General features: G+C 41.2%; 1 protein-coding gene across 2 annotated transcripts in view; it reads right to left on the bottom strand.

The window, feature by feature from the left end:
* The window catches only part of Sgcd (sarcoglycan delta), a 542,538-nt gene that overhangs the window by 85,531 nt on the left and 433,224 nt on the right, over window positions 1–23,783 (bottom strand). For both annotated transcript variants that reach the window (XM_026780496.1, XM_005350200.2), the window contains exon 6: window positions 14,802–14,874. In XM_026780496.1, coding sequence (XP_026636297.1) covers window positions 14,802–14,874 — 73 coding nt within the window. The remainder of the gene's footprint in view (window positions 1–14,801; window positions 14,875–23,783) is intronic.

Genomic DNA, 23,783 nt, shown 5'->3' with positions numbered 1-23,783 from the left:
CTAACACATTTTGACATGCTGTTTGTTTCCATCTTTCATGCACGTAGAAATGCATGTATTCTACATAGATGCATGTGTCTTTGTATGTATGCATTTATTTTTTTGACAGGGTCTTACTCTGTAGTCAAGGCTGGCCTGGCATTTTCAGCCTATTACTGGAATTGCAAGGATGTCATGCCACATCTTCTCCCCCACTTTTAAATCCCATGACCTCCCCACTCCTCACTATACTGCAACTAAACTCAGAGAAATGATCAAAAGTTCTCTGCAGTATCAATGCTTATAAAATTAATCTTTTGGGTTTATAATCACAATGCTTAGGGCTTCATTTTGTCTGTGGAGAGCTGTGTTTCTCAAATTGCTTCTCCAAGGGAAAGGATGTGGTTTTTGATCCTGCCTTCAGCTATGAAATGAATGCTTTTCCTGTAAGAAACTTTCAGCAGGGCCAGAGTTCACCTTTGATTCGGGGACCAACATGGCAAATTATTCAACTCACATTTGTTTTTTAATGTCCTATTACCTTTACTTGTACAAAACAGGCTGTTAACCCGTGGCTGGCTATTATCCCAAAGGCATATAAATACTGCAGGCAAATTTCCAGGTTCCCCTACTATTTTTAAGGATGAGTAATGATGTATTATGTTAACAATAAGGTCTCTGAAATGAATGCTTATCGTGTGTGTGTGTGTGTGTGTGTGTGTGTGTGTGTGTGCGCGCACGCAATCGTGTCACTGAAATCTCATAAATTCCTTCCGAATTTTGGTCTCATTCTTGTCCCCTTTCTACAATTTTCACAAGTAAAGAAATTAAAACTCTGTTAAAGTCACAGGCTAGTAGGGCACAAAATTGTTCAACCCTCTAACCTCATATGCTGCTACCAGAGACGCCATTTGACCCACTTCCTGACACCTTCAAATATCATTGAGCAGGGCTAGGGAAGTGTTCCCCAGCTGGGTGGTAGAACATTTGCCTAACAGCATGAGGCCCTGGGTTCATTCGCCAGCATGACAGAAACATTTCTAGACATGGCAGACAATGCATGTTATCTTAAGACCCAAAAATCAGAAGGCTGGAGCAGGATGGTCTCAAGGTTAGGGGAAGCTTGGGCTACATATGGAGAGCCTCTCTCAAAGACAAATACCTACTACAGCCAGATGTTGTCAGAGGCCTTTTCATTATGCGTGATAGGAGGTGGTTCAAATTAATCAATCTACTTCCTCATCTGTTGTACAGGAATGAAATCAATGCCTCCAGCGTAACTTTGGTTGTTTGTTTGTTTTTGAAAGAGGTATTTGTGAAAATACTTTAAAATTACAAACCATTATATGACTATAAACTGTTCTCCAAATATTCACACCACAAGAGAGGAATCAACACTTATTTAAGATTCTGGTCTCAACCATCCAATGACAGACTTTTTCTTTAAGGAACTCAAATTCTCTAAGCGGTCCTAGAAAATTCCATGAGCTGTAGTTAGAACCCTAAGATTTAGAACCTTCACATTGGAGCAGATGCAGAAGCCATTTAGTTAAAACATCTCCCCCGTCCGAGTCCGATTCATTTCTTTCTCTTTTAAAGTTTATTTATTCTTTTCTCATATATTCCATCCTGACTGCAGTTTCCCCTCCCTCCCCTCCTCACACATCTACAGCACAGTGACCTTGTCTTGAGTGACCCACATGGAGGACTGGCAAGGAAGGTACCCCAGCACTTCAGCCAATTACAGATCCCTTCTACTGGGCGGGAGCTTTTGGCTCCACCCCTCACTTCTGAGCACTCTAGGTCATTAGCACAATGAGCAAACACTCTTGTGAGAATACCACATACAGAGAGGCCTGACTGTGTTCTACCCTTCTTTAGTAAGAGCCTGGATGGCTGGTGCTCCAGGAGGACGTGACGGAGAGCAGAGTCCTCTGTACGCCATCCTCTCCTGACTTCTGTCCTTTGGGTATGCTGTGAAGTGGGAAGCAAACTGTACAATAGCTTCCTGAGTGCTCTGATTGGACCACGTCCATTAGAGCTGTCTGTCTCACAAATGCTCCTCCACGTGACGCGGAGCCATTTGCAGGAAAGGAGCAATCAGAAGCAGCCCAGCGCCTTCCGCTTTCTATTTCCACCTGACTTATCATGCACATTTTCCGTCTATATCCGCATGAGCAGGCTGGAGGGCATTTCCATCATTTCCCCGAGAGCTTTCACGAGGACCAGAGAGCAGCACAAGCTAATAGACAGATGCGCCGCGTTAGGAAGGGTGTCAACCCTTGGCTTTAATCAGTACAGCGTCAATAGTCTCCATCAGGAATAACTAATTACTGGCTCAACTCTTGTTCCTCAGATGTCATCGCACAACTCTATCTGAGGAATGTCATCTACATTTAAAGAAGGGACAAGCATCATAATTACGTTTTAAGCTATTACTTCAGCATGAAGCTGCCACCAAGTGTGAAATGACTTATAATTCACATTTTTTAAAGACCCTGAATTTATTAGCATCTATTTTCCACTCAAGGTTAGGGGTATGGTTTTTGGATTGCTAGAGCCTTCAAATTCCTCGTTTTTTTTTGTTAGACTAGAGTGCCTGTGGCTGAGCTCTGATGCCAGACAAGGAAACATTCATAGGGTTGACTGTGTGTGTGGAAGCAGAAGTCTCAAAGAACTGAAGACTTCTTTTCCTATGTGAACGAGACACAGTAATGAAAGATATAAGTGGGGAAAGGAAGATGGAATTCCTTCATAAATTATATCTGTGGCCTAGAAAGCAAATAAGCACTGTAGACTATGTGCTTCTCTGGGATGTGCCTGTTACAAAACTTATGGACATAAAAAGTACATGAAGTTTTAAGACTGTCTTAGAACAAATGGAATATAAAATAACAACTTTTGGAAGGTGGCTTATTATGGAAAGAAGGAAGAAAGTGTGTGGCTCCTACATGCTTTGACAGCGCTGAATACACCAGGGAGACCCTGATATTGTTCCTTCTTTAACAATGTGTAGGATTTGGTTACTGGCCTGTTTGCTGACTGGGTGCCTGCTTTTGAGGGAAGTGGACTTGTAATGATTCATGTATCCAGACCCCTTTAATGAGCAACAGGCAAAGTAGAAAACATCTCTGTCAATCAACTAGAAAATGAAAGTTTAGGTGCATTTGGAAGAGGAAGACCATCATGGGGGCCTATGTTAGGCAAAATGGCCAAGCCAAGCTCACAGCTGCAAAGTGAGTAGAGTTATCCAGGAGAAAAGGATGAGAGTTTTAAATCAAGAGGGTGACAGTGTGAAGGCTCTAAGTCCTTCTAGAGACTGATGGAAAAGGGCAGTATGGCAGAAGCCTACAGAGGTAGGGAACTTCTGACTGAAAAATGTGCTGTATGTAGTTGCCTCCCTCAGAACATGACAATGCAGTGACCATAAATGGACTCTCAAAGTCCCAAACCCACAAAAAATAATAAAAGAGGTAAATATAAAAAAAAAAAAACGTCAACCACAAGTTGGAACTGGGATGAAACCCAACACATAATAACTTCATTAGAACAGATCAGGAAGCTCGTAGCTAAGTCTACGGGTCTAATAAGAAGTGAGTCACATGGCAATCTAAATGTCACAGTCTTGGCTAGCCCAAAAGTGGCAGTGAACAACTACTTCTTTGATGCAGGAATATCTGGAGTGGCTACAATCAGGTGGTCAACAGAGCAGGCCACAGGAAACTGCCGCCCTTCAGGACTGCTTCTTCACTCTTTACCTTGGGACCAAGTCACCCTTACTGAGGAAGACTGAGGTTAACTCTGGCCTTTGTCATGCCAGGACAGCTGAAGGTAACCTACATATTGTAGAACAAGACCTCACAGTTTCCTATAGCTCCAAACATACTGACCAGCACAGTTGTCCCAAGAAATGGGTTAGATATCACTCTAGGGAAACTGACCAACCCAAGAGGGAAAACATACAAATTTTGACAATGGATGTCAACTCATCAAGAAATTCCAGAATCTTCATATCTCAGAACCCATCACTCAACTAGTTCTTCATGCACATAAAATAGATTATTTAAAACTATTTACTTTTGATCATGTATACCTGTGTGCCTGTGTGTGAATAGGTATGTACCCATGTGGGTGCTTCTGGAGGCTTCCTAAGATACTCTAAGTGCAGGCAATGAGCCATTGGACTTGGGTGCTGGGAACAAACTTCAAATGGACTGTAAAAGCAATAATCACTCTTAAATGCTGAGTCATCTCTCCAGCCCCACCACAGAGATCCATGGTCTGGTCGTTCTTAAACTCAAGTGGTGTATGAATCACCAACCATGTCATAAACCTCTAATCAGAAAGCCAGACCTCAATTTATTATTTTTTAAGTTTTTTAAATTTGAAAATAGATTCCTTTCTCATACAATACATCCTGATTACAGTTTTCCCTCCCTCCACTCCTCCCAGTTCCTTCACACCTCCCATCCCCTCCAGATCCACTCCCTTTCTGCCTCTCACGAGCAAAGACCAGGCTTCTAAGAGATAACGACAAAACATGACAAAACAAAAAATAATAAGATGGAGTAAAAACTTTCATATCGAAGTTGAATATGGCAACCCAATAGAAGGAAAAGAATCCCTAGAGCAGGCAAAAGGGTCAGAGACCCACCTCTCACAGTCAGGAGTCCCATAAAAATACTAAGCTAATAACTATACTATAGACACAGAGGACTCAGTGTAGACCCAGGTAGGTGGTGTGGGACAATTCTATATTTTGTCAATTATGTTTTAAATAAATGCTGATTGGCCAGTAGCCAGACAGGAAGTAGAGGCAGGTAAATGCGAACAGGAGAATTCTGGGAAGGAGGAAGCCCATTCCTCTGCAGTCCTGACCAGACCAGACACAGAAGCAAGATGTGACTGCCTTGCTGAAAGAGGTACTGAACCATGTGGCTAACACAGACAAGAATAAAGGGCTAATATAAGTTATAAGAGTTAATAAGAAGCCTGAGCTAATGGGCCAATCAGCTGATGGTTAATATAGACCTCTGTGTGATTTCTTTGGGACTTAATGATTGAGGGAACCAGGTAGGACAGAAAACCTCAGACAACAGGTAGGCCCAGTCCTTACTGCTTCGGTCTCAGTGAGCCCATATGTTCCTTGCTTAGTTGATTCAGAGGGCATTGTTCTTTTGGTGTTCTCCATCCCCTCTGACTCTTAAGTCTTTCTGCCTCCTCTTCCTCAGGATTCTCTGATCCCTGAGGGGAAGGATTTAATGGAGACCTTCAGTTTAGTTTCTCCCTCCACATAATGCCTGGCTGTGGGTCTCTGCAGACCTCAATTTAAATAACTTGAAAGGAACTATCATTTTTATAATCGATAGTTCAAAAGAAAAGAGAGAGTACATCTACGCAATTCATGCAGGATATAATAAAAGGGCAACATTCTAGAATGAAGATTTCTGAAAATTTTAATATGGAAGCAGGAACCAAAGGATCAGGGAATGGGATGGAAAGTATAGGCAGGCAACAAGAAGAATGAAAATAGGGGAATGCCAGAAAATGGGGAAGAGAAGTGGACCATAACCAAATGGGTTATGATGAAGTTGTGAGGGATTAAGATTCGTGGGGGGGAGGCATGCATGTGCATGCACACATGCATGCACAAGTATGTGTCATGTGTGCACGGGCATCCATAGAGGCCAGAAGAGAGCATCAGTTTACCTAAAGCTAGAGTTATAGGAGGTTGTGAGCCATTGAACATAGGTGGTCAGCTGAACCCTGAACTGAACCATCTCCCTAGCTCCTGAGAACTATTTTTTGAAGCTTCATCACCACAACACTGAGACTCAGAAACAAAGAGCAGATAATGCAGTGACCTTTGGTCCAACATCGTGCATGACCTTGGCCAGGAAATGAGATGAGCCTATCCAGGACTCCCTTAGATCAGCCTGTCTTACTCTGACTTATACCACACTGTAATCTAACAAACTACAGACAATACTGGATTAAGAAGAGTGCATGGGAAGAAAATATGATTGACTGGCTGGTTTGTTTTTAATTCATTTCTGATTCTCAACTGAATTATTCAACTAAAATCTCTTGTCATCCTGTTCAGCTAACCTCCCATTACTCTTCATTTTAAAAAGGTCTTAACTGGAATCAAAGAAGCCTGGCTTCAAGACAAGACCATGAAGGCTGTAATTAAGCAAGATTTTCTGTCTATATACCCAGCAGGGCCATTTACAGAGGAGGGAAAAAAACAGGAGTCAGAGGCAATTGTGTGTTTTTCAAGAATAACAGAACAATATATTCTACATACTTTACATAATAAATGACAGCAGCTGACATTTTAATCAAGACAAAAACAATAACAAAGTTGCTGTGCTTTCTTCGGAGGCAGAAGGTAGCCCAAGTTCATGTTTTCTGCTCTCAAAGACAAAGGTACCAATGCTTACTTTAAGCTGGTAAGCCAGTAGACAATTAGGGTAAAAGTGCAATTTTATACCCTCCTATGATGGCTTTTATTAGAGTGCTATTTCAGTTTTTAATCCCTAATATTAATATAAAATACATAATTATATTTTTTAACAAAAGCCACTTGTCAGGGATGCTGGTGGTGATGCCATCTCACTGTCCCTTTTATGTTGAGATGGAAACAGGCCTACCGTGACAACTAAAAGTGGCATTTTTCAAGCATGCCATCAATGGCTCTAGCTATTGCAGAAGCCTGAGGGATTTCTAGTAATGACTTTGAGAGAGGTTTGATAGATGCTTTTCTTGTCAAGGCATTCCTTCCTACATCTGGTTCAGTTTGAAAGATTAAAATACCCAAACCACTTAGGGGGAGAAGAGCATTATATTTAGACCCATCCCTTGCTAGTTTAAGATTTGTAAGGGGATGGATATTGCTTATGACAAGGGTTATAATGGTGGGTTCTGACAGATTTTTTCCCCTTTGATTATTTCCATGGTTCCTACAAAATTCAGAAAGACAGATTCATAGCCATTATATCTCGCCAACATCAGCTAAAAGACATTGGGATTTTCAAGCCATTCCCCATGGAAGACTGGTCAACTGACAAACCAATTCATTCGACAAGAGCAAATGGCATTGCCTCACTGTTCTTGTCTGGTTAACTTTTGTCTCAGACTTTTATCCTTATGAATTGTTGGGGGAAAGTCAAATGGCATCAAGCCTGGTGACCCTTCTATGAGCACAAACGAAAAGCTTTTCCTCAAATAATCAGTCTTTCACATTTCCATTCCCTCTTTGGAATATTAGAGACAGGAAAAGATTTGTGGGGCTCCCTGGGACGACAAACAGAGTGAGTTCAGTTTCCAGGATGTGCAGTTCCTGTGAGAGTCAGGGATGGGTTAGCAGTGCATGCTGAATTCTGTTGCTTATCTCCATGCCAGACTGTCTAGTTGGTACCTCAGTCTATACTGTGATTTAAGTATGAAGTGTCTCCCATTGCTTTGTGGATTCCAGACTTCGAAACCACTTGTTGGCCTCTTGGAAAGTACCTGAATCTGGAGAGTTCTGACCTAATCATTGGATTAATTCTTTGATGAAGTCACAGTATGATGATGTTATTGAGAGGGAGTGAAAAGTAGGAGATGTGGCCAAGATAGAGGAGGTGGATAACTGTAAGGTACATCTGTTGGACTAAAGGTTGGCTTGGCACAGGGGCCACATTCAAAACAACTTCAGGACACCCAGAAAGCCTGAGCTGTAGACCAGTGTTGATGTCATGAATGTATCATTCTGACTCTGCCGTCTGCGTCTTTACTACGTGACTCCTTGGTAAGTAGCTAACCAATACTTTGTAATGGTCTCTGATCCTTCCAGACATCTACTTGTATATTTTTTAAATTTCTCATTTAAATCATATTATACAGCCAAATGGTTCTGAATATCACATATGCAAAAGCAAAGGACCTCAGGCTAAGTTTGTGGGATGCTGGGGATGCAGGAAAAGAAAGGGAGGATGTGATTTGTGGAAGATGCCTATAAAATATTAAAAAAGAACTTAAGGGTTTTATACCTAGTGACATTCTGTGGTATTGTTCTATACACTACACATCCTTGGGCAAGAGGCTCATTATCTGCCTCTCTCCTCTTCTCCCTCCTTTCCAGTTCTAAAAATCGTTATCTGATAGTTTTGTACTGTGACTTTAAGGAGGGTGTTAATACCCACCCTGTAGTTAATTGAGCCCTGAGGCTATGTCAAACTATCATGGTACCTTTATAAAGTGCCTGAAGGCAATCTAAATTTAGTTAAGCACAGACAATAGAAAGTAAAATAATTTATTTTTGTCAACCTAAGTGAGCCTGGTTGAATTCTTGTTTCCCTATTACATACACATTCTAAATCGTGCATATTCCCAAAGGAGTTTAGCTTTCTTATTTTACATTAAACAAGTGGACACATACACGCACCACACATACACACTCACACACACACATCATGCACACATACACACGCACACACATACACACTCTCTCACACACACATCATACATACATGTATACACACACACTCATATGACACCTATCAATTGTTCCAGGATATGCTGGGAGTATGTGAGGTATATAAGGTTTCTGTCCTATCCACAGAATGTTGTTAATATTTGAAAAAAAACTCCAAAAACTAAAAGTAATATCATTTCTCAGTTGTTGTAAAACATGCATGTGATTATTTTTATCCCAAATCATGGGATGTCCTACCTTTAGTAACTGAATAAAGTCTTTCAAGTCTTTTGCAGTCATATTTGAAATCGCTTCTACAATTTATTAAACAACATAAACACAAAAAGGAAAAATCACATTTGAATAAATGCTCTGAAATTGTGTGGAGAGTCACAGAGATTGGTTGGGATATTTGTTCCTTAAAGTAAGTGGCTAGAGATGTCAATTCCCTTTCAATCCTAAATCTAAGCCATTCCTTCTTTTTTTTTTTTTTAACATATCTCAACTAGAATCTCATTTGCTATGGGCAAACTTACCTAGTGTTCCTAGGTAGATGCTATCACTTTTTGTGTGTTTACCAGTTTGCTTTAGATTTCTGTCCTAGTAATCATCATGTTACACTGTATTTTGGGTTATATGTCTGTTGCATTCCCCCCTTAACAGAAAACTTATTTTTGTGGTCATTTTTTCCACAGCTGCCTTCCAAATGCTTAGTACATGATTCCTTAGTAACTAAGTATCCAACCATTATTTTGTAAACGGTCTCTGATCTTCAGGTTACCCTCCTTGTTCTGACTAGATTCGAAATAAGATGGGAAGTTTTTTTTTTATTTTAAGTTTATTTGGCTTTTTGGTTCTTAGGGAGCTAGTTAAGGTTCTTTAAATATCACAGCACACACAGCGTTGTCTCCACCTTGCACTTTTTCATTCCGGGTCTCTCTGATTTCAGATTCTCATTCCTGATCCTCTAAGGAGGCTTCACAGTCACAGTGAGGACTCAGAGCAGTGAGCACTCAAAGGCAGCCTCTGTTCTCTGAGAAAATACATATGCAAAACCGAGGGGGCCTTTTCCCACTTCAGATGGTGAGCAGCTTGACATCAGAAGAACCCGAACAAGGGAACATTGAACATCTTCACACCCTGAGTTGTGAATTTATTAAAATCCAATTGCTATTCCAGGTGAGTCCCTCTTATTGCAAGGGACAGGTTCAGCACTTAGAGTAGTTTTGAGGACAGTGTCTAATCTGGAAAACTATCATTGTTTCAGAATTACCCTGACAGGTGACGCCAACATGCATGACCCTCCTTACCCAGACTTTTTTCGTAGCCCTTATCGGTATAGTGAGAATCAGCCCTCTGTTGTGGATTTGAGCTCAACTCAGGGAATATAGACAAACATTTTCAGTGAAAACTACAAAGCAGGGACCATAGTCAAGGAAGAGCAAAGCAATAAACCAAAACCCTGCAATGAGGAAGCTATTTCTCCTTTACTGGAAGGAGAAATGCCAGAAGTCTCAACACTGCTTTTTGTGGAACAAGTAAGCAAGCAAACAAATAAGCCAAAGAAGTCAAACTCTGCTGGCAGCCAAGAGCGGGGACAGGGGAGCTATTCCAGGGGAAAAGCAAGCAGAGATGGGTACAATTTCCTGATGCTTGAGCATCTGGGTGAAGGAGTGCTATGGATATTTAAGTTGTTGATTTTTAAAGAAAGCTCGGGTTCAAGTTTTCTGTCTTCATCTGACTCAACTTGCTTCCTGTTAATAACAATTACTGAGAAAATCTGTATATTACATTAAAATAATGTCCACCTGAAAACATTTCAGTTTAGCTGCGCAGAGAACTTTAAAGATCTATTCACTTACTTCTCAACCAGCTCCTGTCTATAGAGCTCTTTTAATAACATTCTTGATCAATGAGATGGATGATTGCATCTCCTGTAGCAAATCTCAATAGAGAACATGGTACCTAGGACTGTAAGATGTTGACACCTGAGAACAGCAAGCAAAGGATTATCCATTCATACTTTGTAACTCCTGCTTAGATTTAAAATTATTTTAAAACAAGAAGTTAGAATAATAGAAAAGAAATAGATATCTAACCCAAAAGAGAGTTGGATGTCTGTAGATGGCAGGGCTCCATGTTTGCCTCAAGGCCGCGGAATGAGGTTAGCGGGTTCCTGACCCACAGTACTTAGACATTTTCATTCTGTTGCATCAGCACCACAACAGTTTGTGGTCCTCTATTTGCTGACACAAGTCCAGGACTCTCATTAAAGGACTTGCTTCCTTGAGTCCAAAGATACAGTGGCAGAAGGTGGCAGAAGCCAGAGGACATGGGTTTCAAGTTCCTTATCCTTTGGCTCCACAGGCAAAGTCAGCATTAATTAGCAGCAAAGAGTAAAGTGTGCTGCTTTTCAATAAATGGAAGATGCAAAACATACAGACCGTCTAATCCAAGTTAGTCTGTGAACCACATTTGGCTATCTTTCCAATTTCTCTAACAGGTATAGCCACCCTGTAGCTCACAACTGAAGATAGCCAGGGATAGGACTTAGTCACAAACCTAAACTATCCTAATATATATATATGTATATATATACATATATATATTATATATAATACATTATAATATAATATAAATATATTATACATATGTATGCATAACAACATATATATGTTAATATGTGTATATTTATACACAAGCAAAAATATATATTGTAATCTGACTGCTTTGTTATGGTGTATAAACTTTGTAGATAAAAGGTTATGTTTTGGTGCCAACAGGCTGGTCATGCTACAAGATTTCTGTATGGGCCGGTTTTGTGTGTCAACTTGACATAAGCTAGAGTCATCAGGGAGGAGGGAACCTCAGTTGAGGAAATGCCTCCATTAGATCCAGCTGTAGGACATTTTCTCAATTAGTGATCAATGGGGAAGGGACTGGTGGGAAGTACCATTCCTGGGCTGGTAGTCCTGGGTTCTATAAGAAAGCAGGCTGAGCAAGTCAGGAGCAGCACCCCTCTACAGCTTCTGCATAAGTTCCTGCCTCTAGAACTCTGCCCTGTTTGCGTTCTTGACTCGACTTCCTTCCATAATGATCAACACGGCAGAAATGTAAGACAAATAAAACATTTCCTCCGCAACTCAATTTTTGGTCACGGTGTTTCATTGCAATAATAGGAACCCTAAGACAATGCCATTGAGAAAAGAATTCTAGAAAGAAGAAAAGGCTAAAGTATGATATTTTTTATTTTAACTGAACTCAGGCTACCATGATTTGGACAAAAAAAAAAGACAAACAAAAGAATAGTGTCAGAAAAACATATGGAAATATTTTTATGATGCCTGTCCTAGTCAGGCTTAAGTGTCAACTTGACAGAGCCCAGGGTCATCTGAGAGGAGACACCTCAGTTAAGATACTGTCTAAATCAGGCTGCTCTGCGGACATGCCTGTGAGGGACTGTTTGGATTATTAGTTGTTGTAGGAGAGTCCAGCCCACATTGGGTGGCGCCATTCCCCATGCATGTTGTCCTGGGCTCTATACAAAAGCTAGCTAAGTGTAAGTGAGCTAGAGGCCAAACAAGTAAGAAGCATGCTTCCGTGCATTCTGAAATGATTCCTTGTTCAGTTTCCTACCCTGACGTCTTCAGTGATAGACTGCGCCTTCAAAGTGTAAGTCAAAATGGCCCTTGGTAGGAGTATTTTTTTTTTTAATCAACAAAATGAAATGAGGGTAATTCCTACCAGAAGACATTACTTTGATCATCTGTGGATGCTGCCAATAATCTTAGATGACCACACTACACTCTCATTTCCTCAGGAACTTTAGAGAGTCCATATTCTATACAAGTTCTGGGGCTTCTCTTTGGTTTTTGAGTAGACACTGAAGCTTATCCTCAGCAAAATGTGAGCAAAAATTGTCCTCTGGTTCTCATGAACTAGCTCTCCAGCATGGACTGATGTACTGAGAAATACCCTTTTGCTATGGTTTTGTTTTAATTATGTGTTTACAAGGAGCAAGATGCTATTTTGATACGATATAATAATGATCAAATGAATGTAATTAGCCTTTGTTGTCTCCTTAAAGTGGTCACTCTTTGTGTTGTTAATCTTTGAACTCATCTTTTCTGGTTCTTCACAGATATTTGATGGGCTATGCGTTCTAGTACTAGACTGCACGGTATAACATTAGAACAGATTTTCAGTGTAACATGTTACTGTATATTTGGTACTCAGTATCTAAGGTTTTCCAATCTCCAGTACTCATCTTCTTATAATGACCATCATCCAACTCTAAACCATACAATCTACTTATTTTGGGGTTAACATATGAATGAGACCACACACTATTGTCTCTATGTGCCTGGCTTATGTCATTCGGTGTAACGTCTTTGAGTTCATCCGTGCTGTCCCATGTGGCCATCATCCTGCTTACAGCTTTTGTGTTGAGAAAAATAATAATAATTACAAGAGCAATTTTGATAGGACGTTACAAATTGGAGTCAGGGAGCCGTTAGGACATAGGGTCAGGCATGAATCTGTCAACTGCTTTCCTGAAATAGGAACCTTTCACATGATGCATCCACAACACAGGAACCACAAGGCATTGCCTTTGTACTGTAAGCCTCAAGATGTCCATCACTCGGCAACTGGACTCTAACTTTATGGGCTTTGCAGCTCTGTTTACACATTCTTTCCTTACCTTCTCTATTTTTTTTTTATTTTTTTTTGTTTTTCGAGACAGGGTTTCTCTGTGGTTTTGGAGCCTGTCCTGGAACTAGCTCTTGTAGACCAGGCTGGTCTCGAACTCACAGAGATCCGCCTGCCTCTGCCTCCCGAGTGCTGGGATTAAAGGCGTGCGCCACCATCGCCCGGCTTACCTTCTCTACAGTCAATGGCACAGCTAAGCTCAGACCTCCCATGCCTTTCTCAGGACCTTGAATGAGGCTATCTAAACCAGGAGTCCCGAATTGTTCTCCCAACAACTCCAGAGACAGCCTTTCTCCCTGATGAAGTTTCTGAGTCAAAATTCAGAGACATTACACATCTGCCACATTGCCTTTATCCATTCATCCATCAAGACACAAGTGAGTTGATTCTCTGTCTTGGCTCTTGTGAGACTTGCTGTGCCAACTGTGGGAGTGCAGATTCTGGTGTATGTACTGACTTCATCACACATGTATAAACATGAATACACATACATGCATGCAGGCAGGACAGCTGGCTTATAAACTGCAGCTCTACCTATTTGGGATTCTTTTTGGTGGTGGTGGTGGTGGTGGTGGGGAGTTCTCATTCTCTAAAATTTTTCTCTTTTCTCTCAACTTATTTCCCTTTATCGTTAGGGAGTATACATTTTGAAGACATGCCAGGGTTTTGGGCACGAAGTGCTATATTTGTCATGGCTGAGAATGTGCTTCTGTTAAGGGAATCCAGGCTTCCCTGTGGCTGTGGCCATTTCAGCAAAGCGTGGCATGAATCTAGAGTCTGCATTCTGAAAGAGTAGATACAGCCTATGCTATGCAGATGCGTCCGATTATAGTTGATGTCTATTATGAAGTAGCTAGCCTTGTCTGTCTTCTTGTGATTTATCACTGGTGTCAGGTCAAAGAATTGTCAAACACAAAGAAAGCCAGCATTCTCCCGGCTTCTGGGTGATTATAATCCAACCTTGGGAACTAGAGTTGTATTTACATCGACATAGCACTTTGAATGTGTTTATCCTGTGGGACTGTCAGGACCTAGGATGGTTTTTAGGACATATCTCTATGTCCGTGTGTGTGTGTGTGTGTGTGTGTGTGTGTGTGTGTGTGTGTGTGTGTGTGTGAGGCATCTCAGGTGCCTCCCCTGCTAAGACCCACACTTATGGACAGTTGAAGAGCAACAGAGTCGCAAAGACTATCTGCAGAACACAGTCCCAGCACTATCGGATGTCAAGTACTAGACATTCTGTTACATCGGAAACATTTGAATTGGGTTTAGAAGCCTACTTTTTTTTAGTAAGACTTTTGGAACAGCTGATCAAACACCAGCTGTGATTCACTTTCTAACTCTATCCCTTTGTAGCAACCTAGAAATAAGCAATAAACAGACAATGCCAACCCAGAAATCTAATCACCAATCACCTTTACAGAGCTGAAAGTTCTCACCACAGACCTGCAATTCCTTAAGCACTAACAACAACAACAACAACAACAAACAACAACAACAACATAAAAAAAATCACTGTCTTCAGTAATTCTCCAATCTCTCACATTAACATGTTTCATACAAATTAAATACCAGCATTATTCAAGATGAGTCCTTGGCCAGCCACAGAGAGGAAACAGCCACTGATCAATGCAAATCGAAACCAGAAGCTTACCTTAGTTCCTTGAAGGGGTCGGCTCTGACGTTAGGTGTTTCTATGGATTTGGGAAAGACTGTGCCTTCAGCTCCTACAGAGAAAAGACAAAATAGACATTGTGCATGTGGGGTGACCCAGGGCATTCGTGGCATGCGGATTAGAGCTGAGAGGGTGTATATCGACACTAGCTTCAGGGCTTCTGACAGGGCAGTGTAGAATCAGTTCCTGCAAGCAACCCCTGTAAAAAATACGGACAGCTCCTGTTGTTACATCAGAGTGAGGCTAGGAAGCAACTTGGCCCCCCTTAGTCTCCAAAAAGAAAACAAATAGAAACATTTTAATTAAAACACAATTACATTCTATTCCTTTTCCTTTTCCCTCCGCTAGCCCCTCCAGTATTTCTCCTCCTCACTCTCAAATTGATAGCTTCTTTCTCAAATAGAAAAACATCTTTAGAGAAGATGCCTTGAAATGGGAAAGGTTAATTCTTGCCTCTTATAAATTATTAATGGTAACCTGACTGGAGGTTTTGAATGCAGTCTCCAAGGCCCTCTCCCTGCAATGCAGTACAAAGTGTGTCACTTGGGATTAGACAGCAGTGTTTGCCGTGTGTCAGGCTAAAGCTTTTTCCGTAAATTAAGTTGTGCATCATGATCTTGAAAAGCTATGCAAATGGACCGTTATGGGAGATGACTTGAAGTACATATTTCTATGCTATTAACATTGATCTCCGGCCCGATTGAGGCATTCAGCTCCTGCTGAGTCTCAGCCTCTGACTATTCCACTCGTCAACATCAGCTGAACCTTTCAAGCTATAAAAAGTCATGATCATCTATCTGATTTTTATGCTCCCTAAGTGACTTCAAATCATTTAACCAACAGTGTATTAGGGACAATTGCCCTGGATATTAGCGTTTCAATTAAACATGGCTGGGGTGGTATCCTGTACTTTGAAGGAGTTAAACACTTCATATTTGATGTATTTCTTTGATGCTGTTAAGAAAAAGTGGAGTATTTTGCACTTATGTGCAACTTTCTAGAACCCTCTTGCATGCTTATGCTGCCTAGATTCTCCAAAGTTTGCGATTATTACCTCATTTTAGATTCATCCTGGGATAATGGTGTGTCCATAAAAATGAATTTGCCTATTTACTTTTGCAGCAACTGCGAAAATATTCAATCTTATGATAGCAACAACAGACTGTTGCAAGCACAGTCAGAAAATAGGGCCTTCGCCTCGCATTACAGGTAGCCAGTGAAAGAATAGCGTGATGATGAGCAGACACTTTGAAGGTATTGATTCTGAGTGAATCCTATTGATTCCATCATATGTACTTGCTCATGTTTCCTACAGCAACTCATTGACTTGACATATTCAGTGCTAGGAACGTAAGTGTGGGCCATTTCAAACCTTTCTCACTTTAAAGATACTCTTGTGTGTTTGTTTGTGTGTGTACATGTGTGCACAGGTATGATCACACATGCACACTCATGTAGAAACTAGAGTTGACATTGGGTGTCTTCTTCAATGACTTCCCATCTTATTTTTTGACACAGGTTCTCTCACAGAACTTGGAGAGTGGTGTTGTGGCCAGTCTGGTTATCTAGCAAGGCCCTGGGAGCCATCTGCCTCTCCCTCCCAAGGCTGAAGTTACAGATGTTTGCCACCGAGTTTGGCTTTCACAAAGGTACTGGAGACCCAAACTCAGGTCCCTCATGTTTGCCTAACAAACATTTTATGCACTGAGCATCTCTGCAGTACTGACATTATTCTTGCCTTTTAAGATTCCATATAATTTCAAACACACTGAAGCATGCATGTAATGAAATCTGTACACTGTTATGCAAATTACATAAGAATGTTCAAAGTTTTGTTATGCATAAATTATTAATTTTGCCCCAGAGATTTCCACATTTTATTTTTTTTATAAGTGTAGAATGAACTGGATTTTAGACTATCATGTAGCTTTTGTTAAATATGTACAAAATTTGTCTTTGAAGAATGTATTCATTCTCTCTTTGCTTTGACCAAAGGCTTGCATCACAGGGCTATTCAACATTCTGACACTGTGATATGATGTCACCACAAACAATGTAGTCTACATGTGTTTGGCCACGTTCATAGGTGCACATGTGGCTTATGGGCCACAGACTGTATGTGCTTGGCTCATGGTTTGAGGGTATGGTTCCTTACAGTGGAGAAGGCGTGATGGCAGGAGCTTGCTTATATCTGCTCAGTTCAGGAGGCAAAGACAAGGGGGATGCCAACATTCAGGTGGCTTTTTCCTTTTCCCTTTTTTATCTAATTTGAGGCCCCAGCCCCCAGGATGGTGTGGCTCATATTTTTTCCCACAAGTTAATCCTTTCTGGAAAGTCCTCATAGGTAAATCCCAGTGTGTCTATCTAACACTCTCGAATCTTCTTTAAGCAATCAAATTGACAAAAGAAATTAATCATCACAATGAGTATATATTTTGGATCTCCAGCATTGCTGGGATACTTGGAGAAGCATGTGGGACTTGGAAACTGTGGAACTACCAAGGACTCCACAACCCTACAGAAGTCACATGGTGATGTTTCTCAAGCTATGTGAGGCCCTGGGCACACTCCTCATCTCCTGTTCTGAAGAAACTAAACCACTGGGCAGAGATTTCCCTTACTGAGATATAGCAATGTTCCTTCTACCTGTAGTTTTGCTATATCTCAGTAAGGGAAGGAGTTAGTTTGGCTGCACTGTTGGGCTATTTAAACTCCAGTTGAATCTCCTTTTCCTCTATCTGGAATTCTGGAAAAGCAAAAGAAGTACTGCATTCTTTTTTAATTCACCCTTACTCATCTGGCTTATATGTATGGCAACTGTTTCTATCTATGGACAGCCTTCACATCGGCTGTGACCCTTGTTCTTTTGCCTGCCTTTATGCATACCTGCACCTTCATTTCATACGCGATCTGGAGTCTGCAATATGGATACACAGTAGAACAGAGGCTACATTACATCCCAGGAAGCACTCCAACTTGAAGAGTGGCATTTTCCTTTCACAATGACTTTCAAACACCTGACCAGTTTCTTTGTCCCAGTCAAGCTCTGGCAGGGTCGGCTTCTTCATTAGCCAAGAACGACAATCAAAATTCACTACTTTAGTTGTACACCTGACTTTACTAAGTTCAAGGAGGACCTACTTATCTGAAGCTCACAGCTTTTGTCTCTGTCATTCCTCTGAGCCAGTCCAAGGGGGAAATAAGTGACCATAATGCGGTGTCTCAATACTTTGCACAATAATGGTGTGTGAAAAAGACAGTATACTCTGACCCGCAGAGTTCAGGGCCAGTGTTCTCTGATCCAAAAATACCTTTGCTATTCCATGACTAGGAGAATATCTTTCTCTCTGCCATATCCCCATTGCCCAACATAACCAAAGGCAAACAGCAGGCACTCAACACATATTTATAAAATGACTACAACATTTATTGGCACCCAGCATTTTTATATCCTATCTCTTAAGCTTGTCAAAGGATCTGTGTAAGTAGGTGCAGCTTCCTTAAGCTGCTGCCGGGCTGGTTTCTATTGATGGTACAATTCCTCTGAGAAAACTCAGTTCCTGTCATAAGATTCCTTACATGATACTATATATTTTAAGAGAGTGTCCCAAATTACAATTCAAAAATATTATTTTAACTCTACCTATAAAATAAAAAACACTGTAGTAAAGGAATATGGTAAAGGCTACATAAACCGCTTCTTTTAAAGTCAAAGGTAGGCCGGGCGGTGGTGGCGCACGCCTTTAATCCCAGCACTCAGGAGGCAGAGGCAGGTGGATCTCTGTGAGTTCGAGACCAGCCTGGTCTACAAGAGCTAGATCCAGGACAGGCTCCAAAACCACAGAGAAACCCTGTCTCGAAAAACCAAAATAAATAAATAAATAAAGTCAAAGGTAGTCAGGGACTGTAATCCCTCCCAACACCAAGGAACCACATATCTAAAGGCTGCAGCTAAAATTCACTTGGGTCTCATAAGCACATCTGTAGTGACACCTGCAGAGTCTCCCATGCACATGTGATTATCAACCCACCTTTAGCTCCAGGGCCCTATCACTTTGCTTTGTCCATGCTAGGCTATTCTTGTTTGAATATCAAGTTTTTTTCCCAGGCTTTTGTGTTGAATGGTTTGTTCCTAGCTGTTGGTATTTTGGGAAGTGTTAGGAGGTTCAGGAAGGGCTCCCAGCTGAAGAAAGTGGAAGTGGGGACATGCTATTGGAGGCTATGCCTTGTCTTAACTGGGTTTGGGGGCTTTGTTTCCTTCAGCTTCCTGCCTGCCATGCAGTGTACATCTTCTGCTCCCATCCCTGACTGCCATGCTCTGCCTCACACATTCCCAGAAACACAGAGCCAAATGACCACACTCTGAACTTTCTGATGCAAGCCACAGCAGGCCCTCTCTCTTTTAACTTGCTTTGATTAGGGATGTACAGCTCACTAGGTAACCCAGGTGAATGTACAGCTCACTAGTTAACCCAGGTGAATGTACAGCTCACTAGTTAACCCAGGTGAATGGAGCACCTACTGAAAGGCAACCAACACCAGAGGGGTGTCTCTGGGTGGGAGAGGGGACTCCCTGTGGGAAGGGAGGAACAGGCAAGACTTCCTTCCCACACTTTTTCACCTCTCATCATCCAATCTAATAACCTCTGAGTTGTTCTGTGCTGGGATTTTGCCAATGGAGTCCTCATGTCCTGCACACCAAAGGCCATGCCTTTAGACTCAAATTTCTAGAGGAAGATATAAGTTTGCTGAGGGACCTTGAACATGGCATATAACTTCCATAATGCTCAGTTTTCTTCTTGGAAAAGAGAGAACGTACGCTGGCAAAATGACCCAGTGGGTAAGTCACGTGTCATGTGAGGCTGAGCACCTGAGTTCATCTTGGCAGTCATGTTAGAGAGGGAGACCCTACTCATGGAGCAGTCTTCAGACATCACTACTACACATGGTGTGGTCTATGCATAACTCATGGTGAGGAGACTGGACATCTTAGGGACGTGTAATCTGTGCCTTGGGGACATGGAAGCTGTATTGTAGTCACAGCACTCAGGAGCTTAGGGTTGGGAACTTGAGTTCAGTCTTGGTTCTCTTATCGACGGCTCTGGATGATCTTTCAGCAACCCCGTCTGCCCTGTGCTTAGCCCTCTTTCCCTGAGTCTGAACAAATATCGAGGATCATATCCTCAGGTGGTGCTTGCCTTACAGTCCAGTTATCTGTCTTCCCATACCAACTCATATTTGCAATGAGATGAGATAGTAACAACTGTAAAAAAAATCCTATTTTTAAATCCTACCAGGTTTCTGATTTCACAGTTCTTATTTTTCTTGATAGTCATCATTGATACAAATCCCCCAAACCTGTCTTCTACCCATCTTTGGATAATATATTATTCGTGGTTTTATTATTTCAAAAAGGCTCCTATTAAAATGATACCTGCTGATTCTTTCTTTTGACACAATATAATTTACAGGCAATAAATGTTCATAAACAGTTTGACTGAAAAATTCATAAAACCATTTCAGCTTTATTTTAAGTTCCATTTAATGTCCCTCAAAAATGATTTTATCAATGTGTTTCCATTAGTTGGTTCTCTGCCCAATAACTTAATTCCATGCAATCAATCAGGAACTTATAAAGCATGTGACAGGATCTATCTAAAGTGTCTCGAAGCACCAGAAAGATCAGCACAATGACTCTTTCCCTACTAGCTCAAGTAGGGGGTACACTTGTAAAAAAAAATCTTTAATGTACTATTTTATTACCATAGCAACAGAAATATAACTTCTCTAGAAAGGGCATTCAAGTTCAGGGCTCAGGGTTACCACAACAGCTTTCCCTTGAGAAGTCCTACATGTCAGGAGACCTGAGATCTAGTCTTCCCTCTGGTGTGTTAGGTGGAAGATACAACATACTGCCTCTCTAGGTGTTGATTTCCTCAACCGTAAAATTAGATGAGTTATGTATTAGAGCTGAGTGGTACCTTCTGAATCTAAAATTCTGTAAGGTCACTATCTGATATAAGCAGACTTTTATCCTTGCCCACCTCCTTTTCCTCCCCGAGAAACAAAGAACTCTAGAATATATACATAAAGAACTTTTGCAGTGTTGTAGATTTGTGGTGCCAGGGCTTGGATCTAGGTTCCTGCATATGCTAACTGACTGCTACACTAGTCGTAAACTGCATTTAATTGGCAGAATAAAACCACCAGGAAATAAATCCTTTAAGAGATGAACTAGCAGAAAGCAACATTTATTATAGAGGGAAATAATGAAACAATAAACATTATATCTAACTTTTTAAAACCCCCAAATGGTGTGGGATAATGGTCTGTATTCTGTCAATTATATTTTAAATAAACGCTGATTGGCCAGTACCTAGGCAGGAAGTATAGGCGGGACAACCAGACAGGAAGTGGAGGTGGGTCAAGGAGAACAGGAGAATTCCCGGAAGAAGGAAGCCCATCCCTCTGTAGTCCTGACTCAGCCACAGAAGAAGCAAGATGTGACTGCCTCACTGAATAAGGTACCAAGCTACATGACTAACATAGACAAGAATAATGGGCTAATATAAATTATAAGAGTTAATAAGAAGCCTAAGCTAATGGGCCAATCAGTTTATAGTTAATGTAGACCTCTGTGTGATTTCTGTGGGACTTAAAGATTGCGGGAACTGGACAGAACAGAAACCCCAACAACACCCAAAAGTAACTTGGAGAAATCCAGAGCTATACATTAGGCCTCTATTTCCCAGTCCTGATTTGCCAGGAAACAATATCAACCTTTTGGCCATGCTCCCCATCACTGTTTTTCAGCTTGGCTTCCTTATCCATTTTATAATCCAATATTGGTATAAAAATATATTCTTATTATACCTAGGTTAATATGGTTGTTTTGAAGTTGTATAAAGTAGGAATGGGTGGATTCCATGCTTTGCAAGGTCACTTCCAGTTCTGTTCTTTCATAATAGTTTAGGTAACTGTCTAGATGACACACCCCCATGAGCCAGCAGAAGATTATGCTATGCAGCTAAACCCAAAGTTCAGCTCCTTCAGCATGTATGTGTCGAGGAGGCAGCTGTAAGTCATAGAAGCAGGGACACATGGTCTCAGAGTGGTAGAGCAGAACAACCTCCACTATCATATTCTGACTAGTAGATATCATTGGAAATCAAATGAACTCACAAATAAAAGCTATAGATTGATAAAGAGGCTAGGGGGAGTTACATCGTCATGGGGACATGGCCATTTTGCCAGCCCACGTTCTCTCTTTTCCAAGAAGAAAACTGATTATCACGGGAATTTTATTGGTGTGGGAGGTCCTTCTGTTTATGTGTTGCTTTTATTGGTTAATGAATAAAGAACTGCTTTGAGCCTTTGGCAGGGAAGAAGAGAACTAGGGGAGAGAGATAGGCAATATGCTGGGAGAAAGAAGGGTGGACTCAGAGAGAAGCCATGGAGCTGCCAAAGATAGACGCTGGGAACTTTACCCAGTAGGCCATAGCCACGTGGCGATATACAGATGAATAGAAATGGGTTAAATTAATATAAGAGTTAGCCAATAAGAAGGTAGGACTAATGAACCACACAGTGATTTAATTAATACAGCTTTCTGTGTGATTATTTTGGGTCTATGCTAGCCGGGTGGCCGGGAACAACAAGAGATCCCCCTCCAACATTTTATGTCATGTTCAAGGTCCCTCAACAAATCTTAGAAATTTTTCTAAAAATCACAACGTAGCACTCAATTTTTCAGAGAACTAAAGTTTTGCTGATATCTGAATAGTCATTAGGAAGGAACATGCCAGGAGAGGGATGTCGTAAAACAAAAGAATACACCAAGGCCAGAGAGTTCAGAAACACAACTAATAAAGAAGATAGTGGGGTTTGATCATATTTAGCAAGAGGCAGCATGATGAGTATTAGAGAAAAGGAAAGGTCCCAAGGAGTACAGTGTTCTAGAGGCTACAATTAATTTAATCAAGAGATATGATTTGATCAAATTCAGATTTTGAAAAGATTGTGTAGCTGCATGTTATGGACTGAGTGTCTATATTAACCAAATATTAATATGTTGAAGTCTTAATGCCATTGGGATAGCAGCACAAGATGGGGCATTGGGAAGTATGCTGGTAATTTTTTTGTGTGTCAATTTGGCACATTATTTTGGAAGAGGGAACCTCAATTGAGAAAATGTTCCAACTACATTGGTCTGTGGGCAAGCCCAGAGTTTGTTTTCTTAATAGATAGCTGATAGGGGAGGGCCCAGCTCACTGTGCATAGTGCCAGCTTTGGGTTGGTGGCCCTGGGTTCTATAAGAAAGCAGACGGAGCAAGCCATAAAGAGCAAGTACTTCTTCATGGCCTCTGTGTCAGTCTCTGCCATGCTTGAGTGAGTTCCTGCTCTGACTTCCCTCAGCGATGGTGTCACTTACCTAAGTATATAAGACAAAACGAACCCTTTCCTGCCCAAACTGCATGTTTATTGTGTTTATCAAAGCAACAGAAACCATAGCTAGAGCATGGATATAACTAGATTTTAAAGGATTCATGAGGTTGGAACCCTCATGATGGGATTGGTGCTTATATAAGAAGAAATACTAAATACGTCCTTTTTCTGTTATGTGAAGTCACCTGTCTACTGTTCCAGAATGAGAGTCATAAGACAAGACAGAATAGCACTCATTCCCCTCTCTAATGTGAGGAGAGCCAGAATTTGACCATCTTCAAGTCAGGGAGAGGAGTCTGGCCATTCTGACACCAGAATTTAGGCTTTCCCACTGCCAAAATTGCAAGAAATCCATGTCCTCTGTAGAGCCGTGCAGTCCATGCTGATAGTGACATTCAGATGCCATGCTGCAGCATGGAGAAGACAACCACAGATGCAAAGAAAGATGTGCAGAGCAGGGAGGGACAACAGAGGGGCTAGAGACCTCAGAGAGAGAAAGGGAGGCGGGGCTAGAGA

Source organism: Microtus ochrogaster, chromosome 7, assembly GCF_000317375.1.
Source record: "Microtus ochrogaster isolate Prairie Vole_2 chromosome 7, MicOch1.0, whole genome shotgun sequence".
In the NCBI taxonomy this organism is placed as follows: Eukaryota; Metazoa; Chordata; class Mammalia; order Rodentia; family Cricetidae; genus Microtus; species Microtus ochrogaster.
The sequence above is the reverse complement of the archived record's forward strand: the minus strand, read 5'-3'. Positions and strand labels throughout refer to the sequence as shown.